The sequence below is a fragment of the Leucoraja erinacea genome, chromosome 21, assembly GCF_028641065.1.
Source record: "Leucoraja erinacea ecotype New England chromosome 21, Leri_hhj_1, whole genome shotgun sequence".
NCBI classification, from domain to species: Eukaryota; Metazoa; Chordata; class Chondrichthyes; order Rajiformes; family Rajidae; genus Leucoraja; species Leucoraja erinaceus.
The window spans coordinates 37,299,604-37,319,669 of record NC_073397.1 but is presented as its reverse complement, the minus strand read 5'-3'; the positions used below and the strand labels follow the sequence as shown (position 1 = coordinate 37,319,669).

The 20,066-nt window shown below is 45.8% G+C and overlaps 1 protein-coding gene across 5 annotated transcripts in view; it reads left to right on the top strand.

Moving 5' to 3' along the window:
* ptprt (protein tyrosine phosphatase receptor type T) overlaps window positions 1-20,066 on the top strand; it is a 540,461-nt gene that overhangs the window by 136,796 nt on the left and 383,599 nt on the right. For all 5 annotated transcript variants that reach the window (XM_055652682.1, XM_055652681.1, XM_055652684.1 and 2 more), the window contains exon 2: window positions 8,046-8,171. In XM_055652682.1, coding sequence (XP_055508657.1) covers window positions 8,046-8,171 — 126 coding nt within the window. The remainder of the gene's footprint in view (window positions 1-8,045; window positions 8,172-20,066) is intronic.

Sequence of the window (20,066 nt, the reverse complement as noted above, 5' to 3'; positions counted from 1 at the left end):
TAGAGTAGTGGATATGAATCCACTGATCCTGATATTAATCTCTGCTCCTGCCTGCAAATTAGTTTCACAGCTGCATTATTTTATTTCAGGCCAGTCCTTCATTAGCTGTTTGTAGTTTTAGAGAGACAGCAGGGAAACAGGCCCTTCGGCCCACTGAGTCCATGCCGACCCATCGATCACCCGTTCGCACTAGTTCTGTGATCCCACTTTCTCATCCACTCCCTACACATATCGGGGACAATTTTTACAGTTAAGCTGCTAACCCGCACGGCTTAAGAAAGTGGGAGGAAACCTGGAGCACCCAGAGGAAACCAACATGGTCACAGGGAGAACGTGCAAACTCCACACAGACAGCACCCAAGGTTAGGATCAAACCCAAGATAGACACAAAATGCTGAAGTAATTCAGCAGGCAGGCAGCATCTCTGGAGAGAAGGAATGGGTGACGTTTTGGGTCGAGACACAAGAAGGGTTTCAACCCGAAACGTCACCCATTCCTTCTCTCCAGAGATGCTGCCTGTCCTGCTGAGTTACTCCAGCATTTTGTGTCGATCTTTGGTTTAAACCAGCATATGCAGTACTTTCCTACACATTAGGATCATCCCCATGTCTCGGGCGTTGTGAGGCAGCGACTCTACCAGCTGCGTCACTGTGCCACCCTTTTTTATACCTAAAAATAAGGAATAGATGGATAGGAAATCTTCACAGGGCCACGGGAAAAATGCAGGCAAATGGGACTAGCCCAGTGTGCAAACTTGGCTAGCCAGGACCAGGAGGGCTGAGCGGCCTGCTTCTGTGCTGCATAGCTCTCTGACTCTAATAGAAGTAGCAACATCAATAGTTGGAGTGATTATCTAGGGCTGATGCTCATAGTAAATGGATCTTGAAGTCAAAGGAAGAAAAATATTGAAATGTCAGAAATCTGTAATATGAAGCAAAAATGCCGAGATTTCTCAGCTGGTTCCAGCAGAGGGAGGGGGCGGGGGACGGGGATCACATATTTTCCCTGTTCACCTTCATCACAATAAATGTAGAAATGTCACCCATTCCTTCTCTCCAGAGATGCTGCCTCACAGTGTCCCGCCGAGTTACTCCAGCTTTTTGAGTCTACCTTTGGTTTAAACCATCATCTGCAGTTCCTTCCCACACAAAATAAATTAAAATTGGATTCAAACTTTAACAATGTTTGACAGACCAAAGTGTAGGAGCCACTTAATAGAAATGGATCGCCAGGAAGTGTTCTTATTTATCAGTCAAACTAAGCTCCATATTATTGTGTGGATATATTGGCACAGCATCGTTTCATACTGATGCTGGTGTGTTTACAGACATGCAGCAGTACGAGTGTCTTGATCCTGTGCCCTGAGTGTAGATGAACACCAGGCCATCACCTCCCAGACTATCTCTGAACATATCACTCCCGGCTGACTGCCTCCCACAGCCTCCATCAACATCGCTCCACAGCCCCACACAGCCTGCTTTTACCTTCTCCTTTTGAATAGAATCTGAAGAAGGGTTCAGACCCGAAACGTCACCTACTCTTTTTCTCCAGACATGCTGCCTGTCCCGCTGAGTTACTCCAGCACTTTGTGTCTATCTTCTCTCCAGACATGCTGCCTGTCCCGATGAGTTACACCAGCACTTTGTGTCTCTCTTTGGTCATCAAAAATTGGACGAGCAGGTCAACAATCTCTGACCCTGCTGCTCACTCTTCCTTGGAACTGGTGCTCTGTGGGGAGACCAAGATGCTGAATCTACCCCCACAGTTACAATTCGGTGTCACACTAGAGCAATGTTCAGCAGCAACTTCAAGGACGTTCTTGTGAGTTTGTGCCCTCAGCATGTTCACTGCCCGTGACTCAGTTCTGTCAAGTTTTATAGTCCATAAACAGTGAAAAGCCAGCCACTAATGGAGCAATGATCGTAGATAGAACCATGGAATTGGCCGAGCACAGGAGGAGATAATTTGGCCCGTCAAGTCCAGGCCATGTTAAGAGAGGAACAAATCAAAAGAAACTTCTCTCGAGTGACTCAGTGAGTTAAGTGTCTATGGAGGGAAAGGAACTGTCACAGCTTTGGATGGAGACTCTATCAGGAATCACATGCCGAACATGGATGAGCAATGTTCCCGGTGTTGGGGGAGTCCAGAACCAGGGGCCACACTTTAAGAATAAGGGGTAAGCCATTTAGAACGGAGATGAGGAAACACTTTTTCTCACAGAGAGTGGTGAGTCTGTGGAATTCTCTGCCTCAGAGGGCAGTGGAAGCAGGTTCTCTGGATGCTTTCAAGAGAGAGCTAGATAGGGCTCATAAAGATAGCGGAGTCAGTGGATATGGGGAGAAGGCAGGAACGGGGTACTGATTGTGGATGATCAGCCATGATCACATCGAATGGAGGTGCTGGCTCGAAGGGACGTATGGCTTACTCCTGCACCTATTGTCTATTGTCTATTGTCTATTGTGAAAGATAGACACAAAATGCTGGAGTAACTCAGCGGGACAGGCAACATCTCCGGAGAGAAGGCATGGGTGATGTTTTGGGTCGAGACTCTTCTTCAGACTGACTTCAGGCAATGAATGACTCTGAGTTGTAGAAAGGAGGTGGGGAACAGGGTGAGTGGGGGAGGGGAGATTGTGGGAGAAATGGGTGCACAATGAGGGGGGGGTGGGGTGCACAAGACAGGATGATGGGCTAGGGAAGGTATTGTACTTGGATTTGGGGAATTCAATATTCAACCCATTGCATTATAAGCTAACCAAGCAGGGTAGAAGGTGCTGATCCTCCAGTTTGTGTGTCAATTGAGGAGGCTCAGCACAGAGAGGTTGGTAAGGGATGGGGAGAAGATGTATAAGCGACTGGGAGATCCAGCAGGTCAAATTCAGTGAAACGGTCGATGAGTCTATGCTGGATGTCACCGATCCTTGATGTGGGTGTAAAGATTAGAGCAGGGGACTGAGGACATCAAGAGTCAAGAGTGTTCTATTGTCATGTGTCCCAGATAGGACAATGCAATTCTTACTTGTTGCAGCACAACAGAATATGTAAACATAATCCAGAATGAGAGAATAACTTTAAGTGCGTCTATAGACCGTAGACTCCCCAAACATATATACTCAATCAATAAACAGATATCGTGCAATAATAATAATAATACTGTTATTGTTCAGAGATTATTTAATGTCAATAGACAATAGGTGCAGGAGTAGGCTATTTAGCTCTTCAAGCCAGCACCACCATTCAATGTGATCACGGCTGATCATCCCCAATTAATTAATCCCCAATTAATATCCTATTAAATAGCCTGATGGCTGTGGGGAAGCAGCTGTTCCTGAACCTGGATGTTACAGATTTCAGGCTCCTGTACCTTCTTCCCGATAGCAACAGTGAAATGAGTGTGTGACCAGGGTGGTGTGTGTCTTTGATAATGTTGGCAGCCTTTTTGAGGCAGCGACTGCGATAGATCCCTTCGATCCTGTGTTGAAGATTATGGAGGAGGAAGTGTCGCTGCCAATTTGTACTGATTGTTAGTCTGCTGATGAGGAAGTCAATGATCCACTTACACAGGCATGAGCACTTCTGAGTTTGGTAACGTAGAAATATAGAAAATAGGTGCAGGAGATGGCCATTCGGCCCTTCGAGCCAGCACCGCCATTCAATATGATCATGGCCGATCATCCAAAATCAGTACCCCATTCCTGCTTTTTCCCCATATCCCTTGATTCCGTTGGCCCTAAGAGCTATGTCTAACTCCTCTTGAAAACATCCAGTGAGTTGGCCTCCGCTGCCTTCTGTCGCAGAGAATTCCACAGATTCATAACTCTCTGGGTGAAAATGTATTTCCTCATCTCAGTCCTAAATGGCCGACCCCTTATTCTGAAACAGTGACCCCTGGTTCTGGACTCCCCCAACATTGGCGTAAGTTTGGTGTTTGGTATTGAATGCCAGTTTAGTGTCTATGAACAACACGATGTCCATATGTATGTACGTGTACTTATTGTCCCAAGTAGTCCAGAAAGTATGTCGACTTGGAAATCGTTGATTTTGATCATTTTAAAAGGCGGTAATTAATTTCCGTTTTTTTGCTATTTATGGAGAGGTTGGAAAGGATTCAGGCTGTGCACTGAAAATAAAATCCCAGCTTGTATTTGCTACACGATGCAGACAATTGTGCGCATATTTACACTGCTTAGTTGTGCGCTACTGACGAATGATGATGGATTTAATGACTCTGGCAAGATGACAAATTATGCGCGATTCAAGTATAATACAAACATGTAACGAGGAAAATAGATCAGCGCCTGTAATAACATCAAAACAGGAAAGCAATTAAGAGATCAGAAAGAGATAAGAGTGTGATCATAATATAGACGGATACCTTTATGTGTCCTGGAGGGAGAGATCAAAGCTTTGTAATTAGCATAAGAGTGGAATACAAATCAATGATCAGTTATATTGCAGGATTTGTTTTATAATTTATCCAAACCTGGTGCATGAATTAATTATAACTGAGTTAATGAGCAGTATTTTGTGGCTAATAACAACTATTGAGTCAACTGATTGGGTTGTAAAGACATGATCCTCTCCTCCCTAGATCAGTGCACCAGTGTTGGAGCAGAAGGTTCAAGCATCCACTTCTGATGAAATTGGGGAATTGGTTCACTCGTAAACAATTTGTACATGACTCTACTTTAATAGAGGGGATGGGAAATCTTCCACTGCAGATTGACTGCAAACTCCGCACAGACAGCACCCATGATAGGATCGAGCCAGGGTCTCTGGCGCTGTGAGGCAGCAACTCTACCGATGCACCACTGAATGTTGTACGCCCTTACGGTGTGTCGTGTGGCATCAAACTACTTGTACTCCGCCCAGCACTCCAATGTTGCACACTAGAGAATCCTAGTACAGAGAACCGTACCGCACAGGGACAGGCCCTTCGGCCCATAATGTCTGTGCTGAACGTGATATCAATAGACAATAAGTGCAGAAGTAGGCCATTCGGCCCTTCGAGCCAGCACCGCCACTCACTGTGATCATGGCTGATTATCCCCAATCAGTACCCAGTTCCTGCCTTCTCCCCATATCCTCTGACTCCGCTATCTTTAAGAGCCCTAGCTAGCTCTCGCTTGAAAGCTTCCAGAGAACTGGCCTCCACCACCCTCTGAGGCAGAGAATTCCACAGACTCACAACTCTCTGCGTGAAGAAGAGTTTCCTCGTCTACGTTCTAAATGGCTTACCCCTTATTCTTAAACTGTGGCCCCTGGTTCTGGACTCCCCCAACATCGGGAACATGTTTCCTGCCTCTAGCATGTCCAAACCCTAAATATTCTTATATATTTCATTGATACCCTCTCATCCTTCTAAACTCCAGAGTATACAAGCCCAGCCGCTCCATTCTCTCAGCATATGACAGTCAGCCATCCCGGAAATTAACCTTGTAAACCTACACTGCGCTCCCTCAGCAGCAAGAATGTCCTTCCTCAAAGACCAACTCTCGACTGTCTGCGCATAAGCCATATCCCTCCATTCCCTGTATATCCACATGCCTATCCAAACATCTGTTGAATTCCACTGTACCTGCTCCCACCACTACACCTGACTGCATGTTCCAGGCATCCACCAACCTCTGTGTTGCTCCACTCATCTCCATTCAACTTTGCTCTCTATTTCAATAGCCAGGCACCTTTCTTAGGCTGAGGAAACTAGAGCAAGAGGGATAAGAAGCTGCCAATGATGGACTGTAGTCAATAATTGCTTTACTCACAGAGTCATAGAGTGATACAGCACGGAAACAGGCCCTTTAGCCCAACTTGCCCACACCGGCCAACATGTCCCAACTACACTAGTCCCACCTGCCCGTGTTTGGTCCATATCCCTCCAAACCTGTCCTATCCATGTACCTGTCTAACTGTTTCTTAAACATTGGGATAACCCCAGTCTCAACTACCTCCTCTAGCAGCTTGGCCCATACACCCACCATGTGAAAAAGTTAAACCTCAGATTCCTATTAAATCTTTTCCCCTTCACCTTGAACCTATATCCTCTGGTCCTCGATTCACCTACTCTGGGCAAGAGACTCTGTGTGTCTAGTTTATATATATTTACAAATCTATTTCTCTCACTCTGCTGTTGGTGTGTATTTTGGCTAAATAGTGTAGATTAATGATTGAATTGTGCTGTTGACCCAAACAGAGCCGTAAACGCAGCAATTCAATCACAGTAATGTCCACAATTAGCTTCTCCCATTGTTCACAGCCCCTGGGCATAATCTGCGTTTAAATGTGCCATCTATATAAAAAAAATAATTATTTACATGCTTGGAAATTAATTCATTGACAATTGTTTACAAAATTATGATATGCCGTGTGCTATTTATTCATGAAGATTTTAACAATAGAGGATGTTCGGCAGATGCTATGGTTCACTGGCACTTTGGGAAAGTATTCCACTTGAGTGCACTGTTCTTACGTTGAAGTTAATTTTCACTGTTCTGGCTAATTTGGATGTTTCGGCACTCATCACACGCAAGGAAACTTTTGCATATATCGCCTCGGGAAAGAAAGTCAACGTCAGTACTGCTCTTTACTGATCTAGTTACCCTGCAAATGAATGTCAAGTGTGTTTAATTGTCATTCTTCTTCTTGAGCATGAAACATAAACCAAAGGAATAGTTAGATCTCAAGCCGGGAGTTGAGCAGCCAGGTTGTTGCCTTTGTTGGCGTCAATGTCTGCCAGGCCCTGACACAGCTCCATTTGGTGGGTGGTAGAGCGGGCACCCAGAGATGACATGGTTGGCTGTCTGTTGTTCTGCTCCACATTCACAGGCTGGGTTCCGGCGGAGGGAGCCCCCATCTTCACACGCTGGCATTGAAACGCCCAACTCCAAGTCTGTTGAGCTTCACCCATGCTCCTCTGGGGAGGGCAGATCCTGGACAGCTTTTATCGGTCATAATTGTCATGTGTACTGGCAACAGAACAATGGATTGTTCTCCGTGGATGGTCACCTTGTCGTGGTGGAGAAGCTTGTGTGGTCCTGAGATCCTGAGAGCGATGCCGTCTGGAGCGATGCTCCTGGTAGGGCCACCCATGGCGGTAAGGTCGAGGGGGAGGTCTCTGACAAAGAACAATCCAACCAAGAACTCAACGGTGGAACAGGCGGAGGACGATGGCTGACCTTAGTGGAGCGTCACAACGGCTGGGAAGGCGGATGAAGGCTGCAGCAGAAAAGGGTCTCCGGTCGTCTTGGACTCCATGCCACTGGATCCTGACCCAGATCTGTCAAGGACCGTGGGGTGGCTGTCTGTGCACCAGTCTCCCCACGTTAAACAAAGTCACGCACAGGCGTCCTCCATATAGGGACTAGCATCCTGGAGACACCCATGGCCAACCATGACTGAAGGGGGCCTAAGAAGATCGGCGATAGAACAATTAAATTCCTACTTGGAGGAAAGGAATAGGTGACGTTTCGACTCAAGACCCTTCCTCAGATATCCGACAGATTGAAGAAGGGTCTCAACCCAAAACATCACCCAATCCTTCTCTCCAGAGATGCTGCCTGTCCCGCTGATTTACTCCAGCATTTTGTGTCTATCTTCGGTGTGAACCAGCACCTGCAGTTCCTTGTGGCTCATGATGAACATGCGTGCCAGGTTAGAGTAGCCAGTGCAATGTAACAGGGCGTTCCGTCACAAAACCACTGACTATCACTGGATTCTGGCTTTTCGTGCATGTTTCAGCATAGATAAGTTTTTTGGATGCTATGACAATTATAATTTATGGAAAGTCAAAGAAAAATCAAATGTTTTGCAGAGACTTTATTTGCCGAGCCCCAAGGTAGACACAAAATGCTGGAGTCACTCAGCGGGACAGACAGTATCTCTGGAGAGAAGGAATGGATGACGTTTCAGGTCGAGACCCTTCTTCAGACTGAGCCCTAAGGTCTATCTCATGGTGAACAAACTAGAGGATTGTTCCCGGTTGTTACAAAGATGTGACTGTGTGGTACTTGGCCACTCACGCTATTTTCTCCTTTATCTTTCTCTAGGCAGTTGCTCATTTGATGACCATTACAGCAACTGTGGATACATCCTGGCCCTTGGGACCAATGGATTCAACTGGGAGCAGATCAACACCTGGGAAAGGCCGTCCCCGGACCCATCGGTGCCAACGGGTGAGTGGCTGTGACAACTGACGATGAGCAAGTGTGGTGTGATGTGTACTGCTCCAGTGATGGACACAATGAAAGGTGAAGATAGTTCACGGCATAGCAATCAAATGGGCTGCCTTGTCCAAGGTGTTCTCAATATCCATGGTTCATAGGTTCATAGGAGCAGAATTAGGCCATTCAGCCCATCAAGTCTACTCCGCCATTCAATCATGGCTGATGTATCTCTCCCTCAACCCCATTCTACTGCCTTCTCCCCACAACCCCTGACACCTGTACTAATAAGGTGCCCGTCAATCTCCGCCTTTAAAAATACCCAATGACGTGGCCACCACAGCCCTTTGCGGCAATCAATTCCACAGATTCACCACCCTCTGACGAAGGAAATTCCTCCAGCTCCATTCTGAATGTACGCCCTTTTATCCTGAGCCTGTGCCCTCCGGCTCCAGACTCTCCCACTAGTGGGAACATCCTCTCCACGTCCACTCTATCCCAACTTTCACTGGTCCACTCTTATGATGACAATCTCATAGAATGTTACCCTTTGGTCCAACTTGCCCACACCGGCCAACATGTTCTAGCTGCATTAGTCCCACCTGCCCACGTTTGGTCCATATCCCTCCAAACCTGTTCTATCCATGCACCTGTCTAACTGTTTCTTAAACATTGGGACAGTCCCAGCCTCAACTACCTTCTCTGGCAGCTCGTGCCATTATATGCCTTTACTAGCCATTTTCTGCCATTTCTAGCCGCTGATGTTGGTGAGTTGTTGCTGCATGTAGGCAGGGACTGTTTCATCCACAGGGGAGTTGCAAAGGGAATTGAAGATTGTGCAATCATCAGCAAATATCCTCACTACCGACCTCTGAAGGAAGGTGACCGATGAAGCTGATGAATTATATAATCACTCCGAGCTTCTCTGGGCTTTTGTGTTCTAGGTGAAGTTTAACCTTAACGGATAATAATCTATTACTCACTTGGATGACATTTGGTGAAATGTTAAATGTAAATGAGGCAAGTTTTATTTTTAAGAGAATGATTATTCTGGAAATAGAACATAACCAAGGTGACAAGGGACATCAAACGACACAGTCAAAAATACTTCATTAAAAATCTCCGACAAGGAAGCTTTCCTCCTCCGTAATGTTTCCCTCTTGAGTCGACGTGTCTGGAAACCATACCCACAACAGTAATTGTTGGCATTAAACATGTATAGTAACTGGATCTTCAATCTAACAACGAGAACACAGTGGTGCAGCTGGTAGAACTACTGCCTCACAGCGCCAGAGACCCAGGTTTGATTCTGACCACGGGTGCTATCTGTGTGGAGTTTGCATGTTCTCCCTGTGACCACGTGGGTTTCCTCCAGGTGCTTCTGATAAAACCCCCAGGGTCACAGTGATAACCTGTAAACTCCACACAGACAGCACCTGTGGTCAGTATCGAACCCGGGTTTGTGGTGCTCTGAAGCAGCAGCTCTATCGCTCTATCAGTAATGCCCGGCGTTGAACCTTCACCGACTGGGTGAAGTGTCTGTGAATAAACAGTGGATGCTCTTGGCTCACGCTGGTAACGTTACCAAGGACTAAATCTCATTCACAAACAACCCTTTGTCCCAGCATGGGTATCACTTTATTGTTGTTACACGAAGAGATATCCAGTGAAAAGCTAATCAAATCACAGCTCTCCTCATTTGAGGAAGGACATTCTTGCTATTGAGGGAGTGCAGCGTAGATTCACCAGGTTAATTCCCGGAATGGTGGGATTGACATATGATGAAAGAATGCATCGACTGGGCTTGTATTCACTGGAATTTAGAAGGATGAGAGGGTATCTTATAGAAACATGTAAAATTCTTAGAGGATTGGAAAGGCTAGATGCAGGAAAAATGTTCCCGATGTTGGGGGAAGTCCAGAACCAGGGGTCATAGATTAAGAATAAGGGGTAGACCATTTAGGACTGAGATGAGGAAAAACGTTTTCACCCAGAGAGTTGTGAATCTGTGGAATTCTCTGCCACAGAAGGCAGTGCAGTCCAATTCACTGGATGTTTTCAAGAGAGAGTTAGATTTATTTAGGGGTAACGGAATCAAGGGATATGGGGAAACAGCCAGAACAGGGTACTGATTTTGGATGATCAGCCATGATCATATTGAATGGCAGTGCTGGTTCGAAGGGCCGAATGGCCTCCTCCTGCACCTATTTTCTATGTTTCTATGTTTCTACTATACATGAGTACAATCAAGCCTCATGCAAGTTCTGCTGAGTTACTCCATCATTTCGTGTCTATCAAAGGTAGACAAAAAATGCTGGAGAAACTCAGCGGGTGAGGCAGCATCTCTGGAGAGAAGGAATTGGTGACGTTTCGGGTCGAGACCCTTCTTCAGACCCGTGTTTATTTTTAAATTGTGTACTTTTACTAGGCTGTGGTTTTTTTGTGTGTTTTTTTTTGTTTTCACTGTCATAGAATTCAGGTGTGATGTTTTTGTCTATTGCCTGAGTCTATGAGCATGAGATGCTGCTGCAAGCACGAATTCCATTGTACCTGTAACTCACTGTACGTGCAGATGACAATAAACTCACCGCGACCGAGCTACCCAACATTCCTGACATTCTCTCAGTAACAATACATAACTCCTCTACCAACTTCAGTTTGCTAATTCATGCTAATGTAATTTATTTCACTCACTGCTTATTTCCTCTCATTTGATCCATTATCACCTCTCTTCCAATTTCACATGATTTTAACCCCTTTAAATTTACATCCACCTGCTAGAAAAAGCCTTTGTCATACGTTGTACCACTCTCTCTGCTTTGTGCAAATTCTCCCATTTACACGTTTAGACATAGAAACATAGAAACAAGGTGCAGGAGTAGGCCATTCGGTACTCCCTCTATGGCAAGAATGTCCTTCCTCAGATTAGGAGATCAAAGCTGTACACAATACTCCAGGTGTGGTCTCACCAAGACCCTGTACAACTGCAGCAGAACCTCCCTGCTCCTATACTCAAATCCTTTTGCTATGAATGCTAACATACCATTTGCTGTCTTCACTGCTTGCTGCACCTGCATGCCTACTTTCAATGACTGGTGTACCATGACACCCAGGTCTCATTGCATCACCCCTTTTCCTAATCGGCCACTTACTTTCCGATATCTCGTTAGTTCAGCGTGGGTAGAACTGACCATGTGATGAATGTGGAATGTGGAGGTCCTCTGTCCTTCTGTTGACTAGAAGTCACATTTATAACATGTCCTGAAGTTCCAGACAGAAATCTAAATTGGTTAAAAAGGAACTGCAGCTGCTGGAAAAAAATCAAAGGTAGAGAAGAATGCTGGAGGAACTCAGCGGGTGAGGCAGCATCTATGGACCCGAAACGTCACCTATTCCTTTGCTCCATAGATGCTGCCTCATCCGCTGAGTTTCTCCAGCATTTTTGTCTACTCTCAATTGGTTAGATACTTCTGGGAACTGAATAACTGGTCTAACCTGAAAGAAGATAGATCTGGACATGAGGGAGAGATAATTAAAGATTATTTGTTTACAGAATTTAATGAATAGTTAAAATCTGTACAAGATTTTGAGAGTTATGTTGTACAACTAAATTCTGGCAAGAGTCACAAGTGGCATTAAGATCTTGAGAATCTTGAAGCCCAATGTTTGGTCCAATGACCCTGACAGCTCTGTATTGCCTAAGGTTTTAGTTTAGAGATACAGCGCGGAAACAGGCCCTTCGGCTCACCGAGTCTGCACCGACCAGCGACCTCTGTACACTAGTACTATCCCACACACACTATGGATAATTTATAATCATACCAGGCCAATTATCCTGCAAACCTGTGGAGGAATCCGGAGGACCCGGAGAAAACCCACGCAAGTCACAGAGAGAATGTACAAACTAACCAGATAGCACCCGTGGTCAGGATTGAACCCGTGTCTCTGGTGCTGTGAGGCAGAAACTCTACTGCTGCGCCACCGTGCCACCCGATGTTTAACCTTCTTTTAAGGCATTAAAAACTGTTCAACTTAATAACTAAAATAAATTACAAATACAATAAACTTAAAACTACATTAACTACCAGGAAGAAATATTAAAATTAAAGCAGAAACTACGAATGTCAAGTACCAATGAAACAGAGATACGTGGCTACAAAAGATCAGTGCCGGGTGATGAGGGGCAAGTATAGAAAAAAATAGGCGCAGGAATAGGCCATTCGGCCCTTCGAGCCAGCACTGCCATTCAATGTGATCATGGCTGATTATCCACAATCAGTACCCCGTTCCTGCTTTCTCCCCATGTCCCTCGATTCCATCAGCCCTAAGAACTAAAACATCTTGATACAGAAGGCATCTGCCAAATTCAGAACAATCCTGGCTGGTGCTTAACAACTGGCTGCTGCTTAGATAATGAGTTCCTCCTGCTGCTCACTACACTGTTACACACGCCAACATCTGCACTCTCTCCTTTCCCATCATTCCAGCAACATCCCTCGCAGTTTTGCCTAAAAACAAAAAGATTTTGCTCGGCAAAATTAAAAACAAGAGCTGACCAAAATGAAGAATTTATTCCAGTTAATGAGATCTGAATGCATAATGCGAGCGTGCCAAGAAATTAAATCTGTAAGTTTGGGTTTAGGAATACCAAGTAATGCATGCTGCAAGAAGCGAAATTAGAATATTATGCGCATTTAAAAATTCAAGAGGCTTAGCAAGGATGCTAGAATCCAAATGAAAAATTAATTAGGTAATTAACTTCAATATTACAGGTAATAAAATTAAATGAGTATACAGCATCATTGTGTCAGTAGATAGCACCCAACAAGACATTGCATTGTCAAAGCAATGTGCAGGGATCACCATGCAATTCTTATTTAGGTTTGGGAAGCACCAGGAGACAACCTTTCATTTCTTACTACTCGAAGATTGTGTGTTGTTGTTTTAACAAAGTTATACATGCGGTCAAATTAGATAATTTTAATTTTATGGCGATTGGAAAGGCAGCAAAAGTAATTTCAAAGTAGCTATCACTTGCAGCCGACTGTTGCTTGCCAAAGTGTGTGGGAATGAACTGAAGATGCTGGTTTACACCGAAGATAGACACAAAATGCTGGAGTAACTCAGCAGGACGGGCAGCATCTCTGGAGAGAAGAAATGGGTGATGTTTTGGGTCGAGACCCTTCTTCGACGACTCAAGAAGGAACTGCAGGCGGAACTGAAAAAGGGTCTCGACCCAAAATGTCACCCATTCCTTCTCTCCAGAGATGCTGCCTGTCCCGTTGGGTTACTCCAGCATTTTGTGTCTATCTTCTGTTGCTTGTCAAACTTGTACACAGTTGGACACGAGGAGTTTATAACTGCCGTATAAATCTTGATAAAAAACATTTAATCAGTAACTGGTGATAAAAAAAATCGCGATATGAAATTGAAATAAAAGCATTGAAGGTAAACAAACTGGAGAAACTCAGCGGGTGAGGCAGCATCTATGGAGCGAAGGAAATAGGTGACGTTTCGGGTCAAGACCCTTCTTCAGACTGATGTGGGGGTGGTGGGGGCGGGAAGAAGAAAGGAAGAGGCGGAGACAGTGGGCTGTGGGAGAGCTGGGAAGGGGAGGAGAAAGCAGGGACTACCTGAAATTGGAGAAGTCAATGTTCATACCGCTGGTGTGTAAACTGCCCAAGCGGAATATGAGGCGCTGCTCCTCCAATTTACGGTGGGACTCACTCTGGCCATGGAGGAGGCCCAGGACAGAAAGGTTGGATTCGGAATGGGAGGGGGAGATTAAATGCTGAGCCACCGGGAGATCAGGTTGGTTATTGTGAACGGAGCAGAGGTGTTGGGCGAAGCGATCGCCAAAAAGCATTGATGAAAATCAAAGTGGAAATTAAAGTCAGTTTAGTGGCTGATGTGAGTGAATGTTCTCAGCTGTAATAATGGTGATGTCATGTCGAGACTCGCAAAGGTCCAGCCAGGAATGAAACGGGACACAAAGCTTGTGTAATCAATCGGCCTTTAGTGCTTCTCACAGCGCTGCTCCCTACTCCTTCACCAGGGCACGGGCATTGCCCGACCTTATATATTCCCGTAAACCTGCACCTCCATTCACCGAGACACTCCTCCCTCCAGAGCCGAGGGTTCGGGCTGCACGTGGCTCACCGCCACAATGTGACCAATGATGTCAGATGGAAGGTTCAATATTTGTCACTTTCACCGCGCTAATAAGTCACTCGCACTTTCATTAAATCAACCGCGTGGTTTACAAAATTAGGGACTGCTGGAACATAAATGATTTGTCGTTCTTCACTTAAGTGACTTTTGTTGACATCTCAACCTTCCTGATCCAACTCCCAACCTCAGTGGATACACAGTATTAAAGCTTTCATTGAAGTCAATGTCTTTTCATCCAGAGTAGAGGAACCAAGAACCAGGGAGCGTAGATTTAAGGTGAGAGGGGGGAGATTTAATCGGAACCCGAAGGGCAACTTTTTTCCACATTAGAGGGTGGTGAGTACATGGAATGAGCTGCCAAAAGAAGCTGTTGAGTTGTTTAGTTTAGAGATACATTGCGGAAACAGGCCCTTCGACCCACCGGGTCCACACTGACCAGCGATCCCCGCATATTAACACTATCCTACACCCACTAGGGACAATTTTTACATTTCCCAAGCCAATTAACCTTCAAACTTTTACGTCTTTGGAGTGTGGGAGGAAACCGAAGATCTCGGAGAAAACCCACATAGGTCACAGGGAGAACGTACAAACTCCATACAGACAGCGCCCCTAGTCAGGATCAAACCGGGGGTCTCCAACGCTGCACTCGGTGTAAGGCAGCAACTCTACCGCTGCACCACCGTGACCGCCCAACCCAACATAAATATGACTTCTCGGCAACAGAAGGACAGAGGACCTCCACATTCCACATTCATCTCATTGTCAGTTCTACCCACGCTGAACTAACGAGGTATCGGAAAGTAAACATGTAAATGGGAGAATTTGCACAAAGCAGAGAGAGTGGTACAACGTATGACAAAGGCTTTTTCTAGCAGGTGGATGTAAATTTAAAGGGGTTAAAATCATGTGAAATTGGAAGAGAGGTGATAATGGATCAAATGAGAGGAAATAAGCAGTGAGTGAAATAAATGACATTAGCATGAATTAGCAAACTGAAGTTGGTAGAGGAGTTATGTATTGTTACTGAGAGAATGCCAGGAATGTTGGGTAGCTCGGTCACGGTGAGTTTATTGTCATCTGCACGTACAGTGAGTTACAGGTACAATGGAATTCGTGCTTGCAGCAGCATCTCATGCTCATAGACTCAGGCAATAGACAAAAACATCACACCTGAATTCTATGACAGTGAAAACAAAAAAAACACACAAAAAAACCACAACCGAGTAAAAATACACAATTTAAAAATAAACATGGGTCTGAAGAAGGGTCTCGACCCGAAACGTCGCCAATCCCTTCCCTCCAGAGATGCTGCCTCACCCGCTGAGTTTCTCCAGCAATCCTGCTGAATCTATTAATTTCTCGGAGACTAGTCGCTGGTGCACTTTCTTCATGACTACATCTGCATTTTATAGGAGGAACATAGAACAAACTAACAAATGTCGAGGGTAGAGTAACATCAATGATATGAACATTTATGGACTCTTTCAGTGGATTAAAAGAAAGCGTCTACAAATCAAATAAACAGTTACAAGAAGTCACACATTTCAAACATATTCGTGCTTCATTGAGCTCTTTTGAAGCTCTAACAAAGAGCAAACATGAATCAGGCAATTGATGCTTCAATGTGCAGGAAGGAGCTGCTGGTTTAAACCAGATAGATGCAAAATGCTGGCGTAACTCAGTGAGACAGGCAACATCTCAGGAGACAAGGGATGGGTGACGTTTCAGGTCAATGAAGGTTGTGAAATAAAGTCATGAGCAGTGTTTCCCTCTCTCTCCGGGATAAATCGTGATTCCATTCCGTATATCATGCAGACATTACCCGGATAGGTTGCTGACACAGAGTCCCAGACGCACACCACAACAACAGGCCCTTTGTTCCAACTCGGAGGGCAGCGAATGCAGCGCCGGAGACCCGGGTTCCATCCCGACTACAGGCGCTGTCTGTACGGAGTTTGTATGTTCTCCCCGTGACCTGCGTGGCTTTTCTCCGAGATCTTTGGTTTCCTCCCACACTCCAAAGACGTGCAGGTTTGTAGGTCAATTGGCTTGGTAAATGAAAAATTGTCCCTAGTGTGTGTAGGATGGTGTTAATGTGCGGTGATCGCTGGTCGGCGCGGGCCCGGTGGGCCGACAGACAGCCACCCCACGGTCCTTGACAGATCTGGGTCAGGATCCAGTGGCATGGAGTCCAAGACGACCGGAGACCCTTTTCTGCTGCAGCCTTCATCCGCCTTCCCAGCCGTTGTGACGCTCCACTAAGGTCAGCCATCGTCCTCCGCCTGTTCCACCGTTGAGGTCTTGGTTGGATTGCTCTTTGTCAGAGTCCTCCCCCTCGTCCTTACCGCCATGGGTGGCCCTACCATGAGCATCGCTCCAGACGGCATCGCTCTCAGGATCTCAGGACCACACGAGCTTCTCCATCACGACAAGGTGACCATCCACGGAGAAGAAATGGCTTGGATAGGACTTTTGTTGCTCGCCTTTTCTCTCAATCGGATATAGAGATGGCGAGGAAGAGTCGGGGCTCGAGCAGAGGAAAGTGGGCGCTGGTTGTAGACTGGCAGCGATGGGGATGAAGGGTTAAAGCGGTGAACGAGAGCAGGAAGCAGCACCGATACAGACATGATATACAAGGAATGATCTACGTATTCTACAGGGGGAGACAGAGCCTGAGCACAACTGGTTTGAACCCATTCTTCCGATGATCCGTTCCGAAGAAATCAAATCTGTTGTGATGAGAGCAAGTGCTGCAAACACGCTACAAATTCACGGATGCGCCGGACTTTAGGACCCGGGGGAGCCCGGAGCTCAGAGCTTGCTGCGGGCCAGATCAAATCTCGTGGCGGGCCGGATGTGGCCCGCGGGCCATAGTTTGGAGACCCCTGCTTTAGACTGTAGAGATACAGCACGGAAACAGGCCCTTCAGCCCAAGTCCGCGCTGACCAATGATCACCCCGTACACGAGCACTATCATACACGCTGGGGATAGACAGGATGGAACTCTACTGCTGCACCACCCAGATCCCTCCATTCCCTGCATATCCACGTGTCTGACCAAAATCCTTTTAAACGCCACTAACATATCTGCCTCCACCCCCAACACAAGTCAAGAGAGTTTATTATCGTGTGTCCCAGATAGGACAATGAAAGTCTTGCTTGCTTGCTTATTTATGTGTATATTGAACTGATTTGTTCTGTATTTATGCTTACAATATTGCGTTGTGCAAGTCAATATACACATGGATGTTACAGTTCAGAGTCTGTTTATTGGCGAGTTTAATAGCCTGATGGCTGTGGGGAAGCAGCTATTCCTGAACCTGGATGTAACAGATTTCAGGCTCCTGCATTCCAGGCACCCATCTCCTTCAAATTGCACTGCACATCCCCTTTAAACTTTGCCCCTTTCACCTTAAAGCTGTGCCCTCGAGTTTTTGATACTTCCACCCTGGTAAAAAGGTTCTGACTGTCTGCCTGTCCGCAAATGCCTCCGCTAATTCTAATTATCCACTTTGTGAAGGAAATAGCAGATGTTAACATGTGGAACTGTTTTGTTCGCTGGATAACGTTGAACGGTGGAACACTGCAGCATAAAATAGGTCATTTAGCTCATCTCATCCTCAGAGGTACCCTCATGCTGGTAATGTGTTGTCTATTTATTTGTGTTGTTGTGTTTAATGGGCCCATAACGCTGCAGCAGGGAAGAATTTCACTGTTCCCATCCCTGTGCTCACAACAATGAAACAGTCCTGGCTCTTGAAACTGCTTAATCCAACCCAGCTCCCAACTCAGTCTGAAGAAAGGTCTCGACCTGAAATGTCACCCATTCCTTCTCTCCAGATATGCTGCCTGTCTCACTGAGTTACTCCAGCACTTTGTGTCCATCTCCGGTGTAAACCAGCATCTGCAGTTCCTTCCTACAATCCCCGTCCACTGTCCATAGCTCCCATCGTACACCCCATAATCACAACCTATTTCCAAGCAGCAGGCAGGAACCTTCTTACAAGAGAACCTCCTCCAACCTCATCTATTGCATCCGCTGTTCCAGGTGTCAACTGCTCTACATCGGTGAGACCAAGCGCAGGCTTGGCGATCGCTTCGCCCAACACCTCCGCTCAGTTCGCAATAACCGACCTGATCTCCCGGTGGCTCAGCACTTCAACTCCCCCTCCCATTCCAAATCCGACCTTTCTGTCTTGGGCCTCCTCCATGGCCAGAGTGAGGCCCAGCGCAAATTGGAGGAGCAGCGCCTCATATTTCACTTGGGCAGTTTACACCCCAGCGGTATGAACATTGACCTCTAATTTCTGGAAGTCCGTGTTTTCTCCCTCCTTCCTCTCCCATTCCCAGCTCTCCCACAGCCCACCGTCTCCGCCTCTTCCTTTCTTTTCCCCCCCCCCCCCCCCCGACATCAGTCGGAAGAAGGGTCTCAACCCAAAACATCACCTATTCCTTCTCTCTATAGATGCTGCCTCACCCGCTGAGTTTCTCCAGCATCTTTGTCTAGCTTCTTAAAGGAATGAATGATTTCTGCTTCAACAGTTAATGTGGGAGCATTCTGTTGTAAGCTTCCTCTCTTATTCCCAACTTGCCATTCAGTCGAAGCAATCTATTCGTCTTGAGACTAATCTAACAGGTCGTTCTTGATTTAATTCACTGAAGATATCCTTACCTTTCTGTCTTTTTAGAACTGCAACGTCTCAATCTAAACTCTACCTTCATTGATTTCTGTAACTAAAAATATTCCCCATTATTCCAACTGACTAAGATGATTAAAAAATATATTAGTTTTTATTTGCAGAATCACAGTGGTAACAAATAAAAATTACGGAGTCCATTCGGCCCATTGAGTGTTTTACATCTCCATGCAGAAGCAATTCACGTACTTCCACTCCAACTCTCTCTTCTCAAAGCCCCCAAAGTTCTCTCTTATCATTACTTATCCAGCTATCTGCTGAATGAGCAGGAACGAACTGCAGATGCTGGTTTAAACCGAAGACAGACACAAAATGTTGGCGTAACTCAGCGGGACAGGCAGTCTGAAGAAGGATCTCAACCCAAAATGTCACCCATTCCTTCTCTCCAGAGATGCTGCCTGTCCCGCTGAGTTTCTCCAGCATTTTGTGTCTATCTCTACTGAATGAATTTGGTCGGCCTCCACCGGGGTCACCGTTAGCCATGGGATTAATAGTTCATCCACGATCGGAGCGAGCTTCATTTGTAAAGTTATCTTTCATCAGTACTTCTTGCCAAAGAAATAATTATTTTAAATTTGTAACTAATTAATTCGAATGAAAATGACTATAATTACAGCTCACATCTACTGGATGTTTGTTCTGTTAATAGCACGATGCAAAATAGAATGACTATAAATGGTATATTTGAGTGATTTATATTATTGTTCTTGGTGGCTTCAGTTGGTATGTTTCATCCAATCAGGGAAACATTTTGTTGTGATGAGAAAAGAAACGTTTCACAGAGTGCTGGAGTAACTCAGCGGGTCAGGCAGCATCTGTGGAGAACATGGATAGGTGACATTTCACAGAGTGCTGGAGTAACTCAGCGGGTCAGGCAGCATCTGTGGAGAACATGGATAGGTGACATTTCACAGAGTGCTGGAGTAACTCAGCGGGTCAGGCAGCATCTGTGGAGAACATGGATAGGTGACATTTCACAGAGTGCTGGAGTAACTCAGCGGGTCAGGCAGCATCTGTGGAGAACATGGATAGGTGA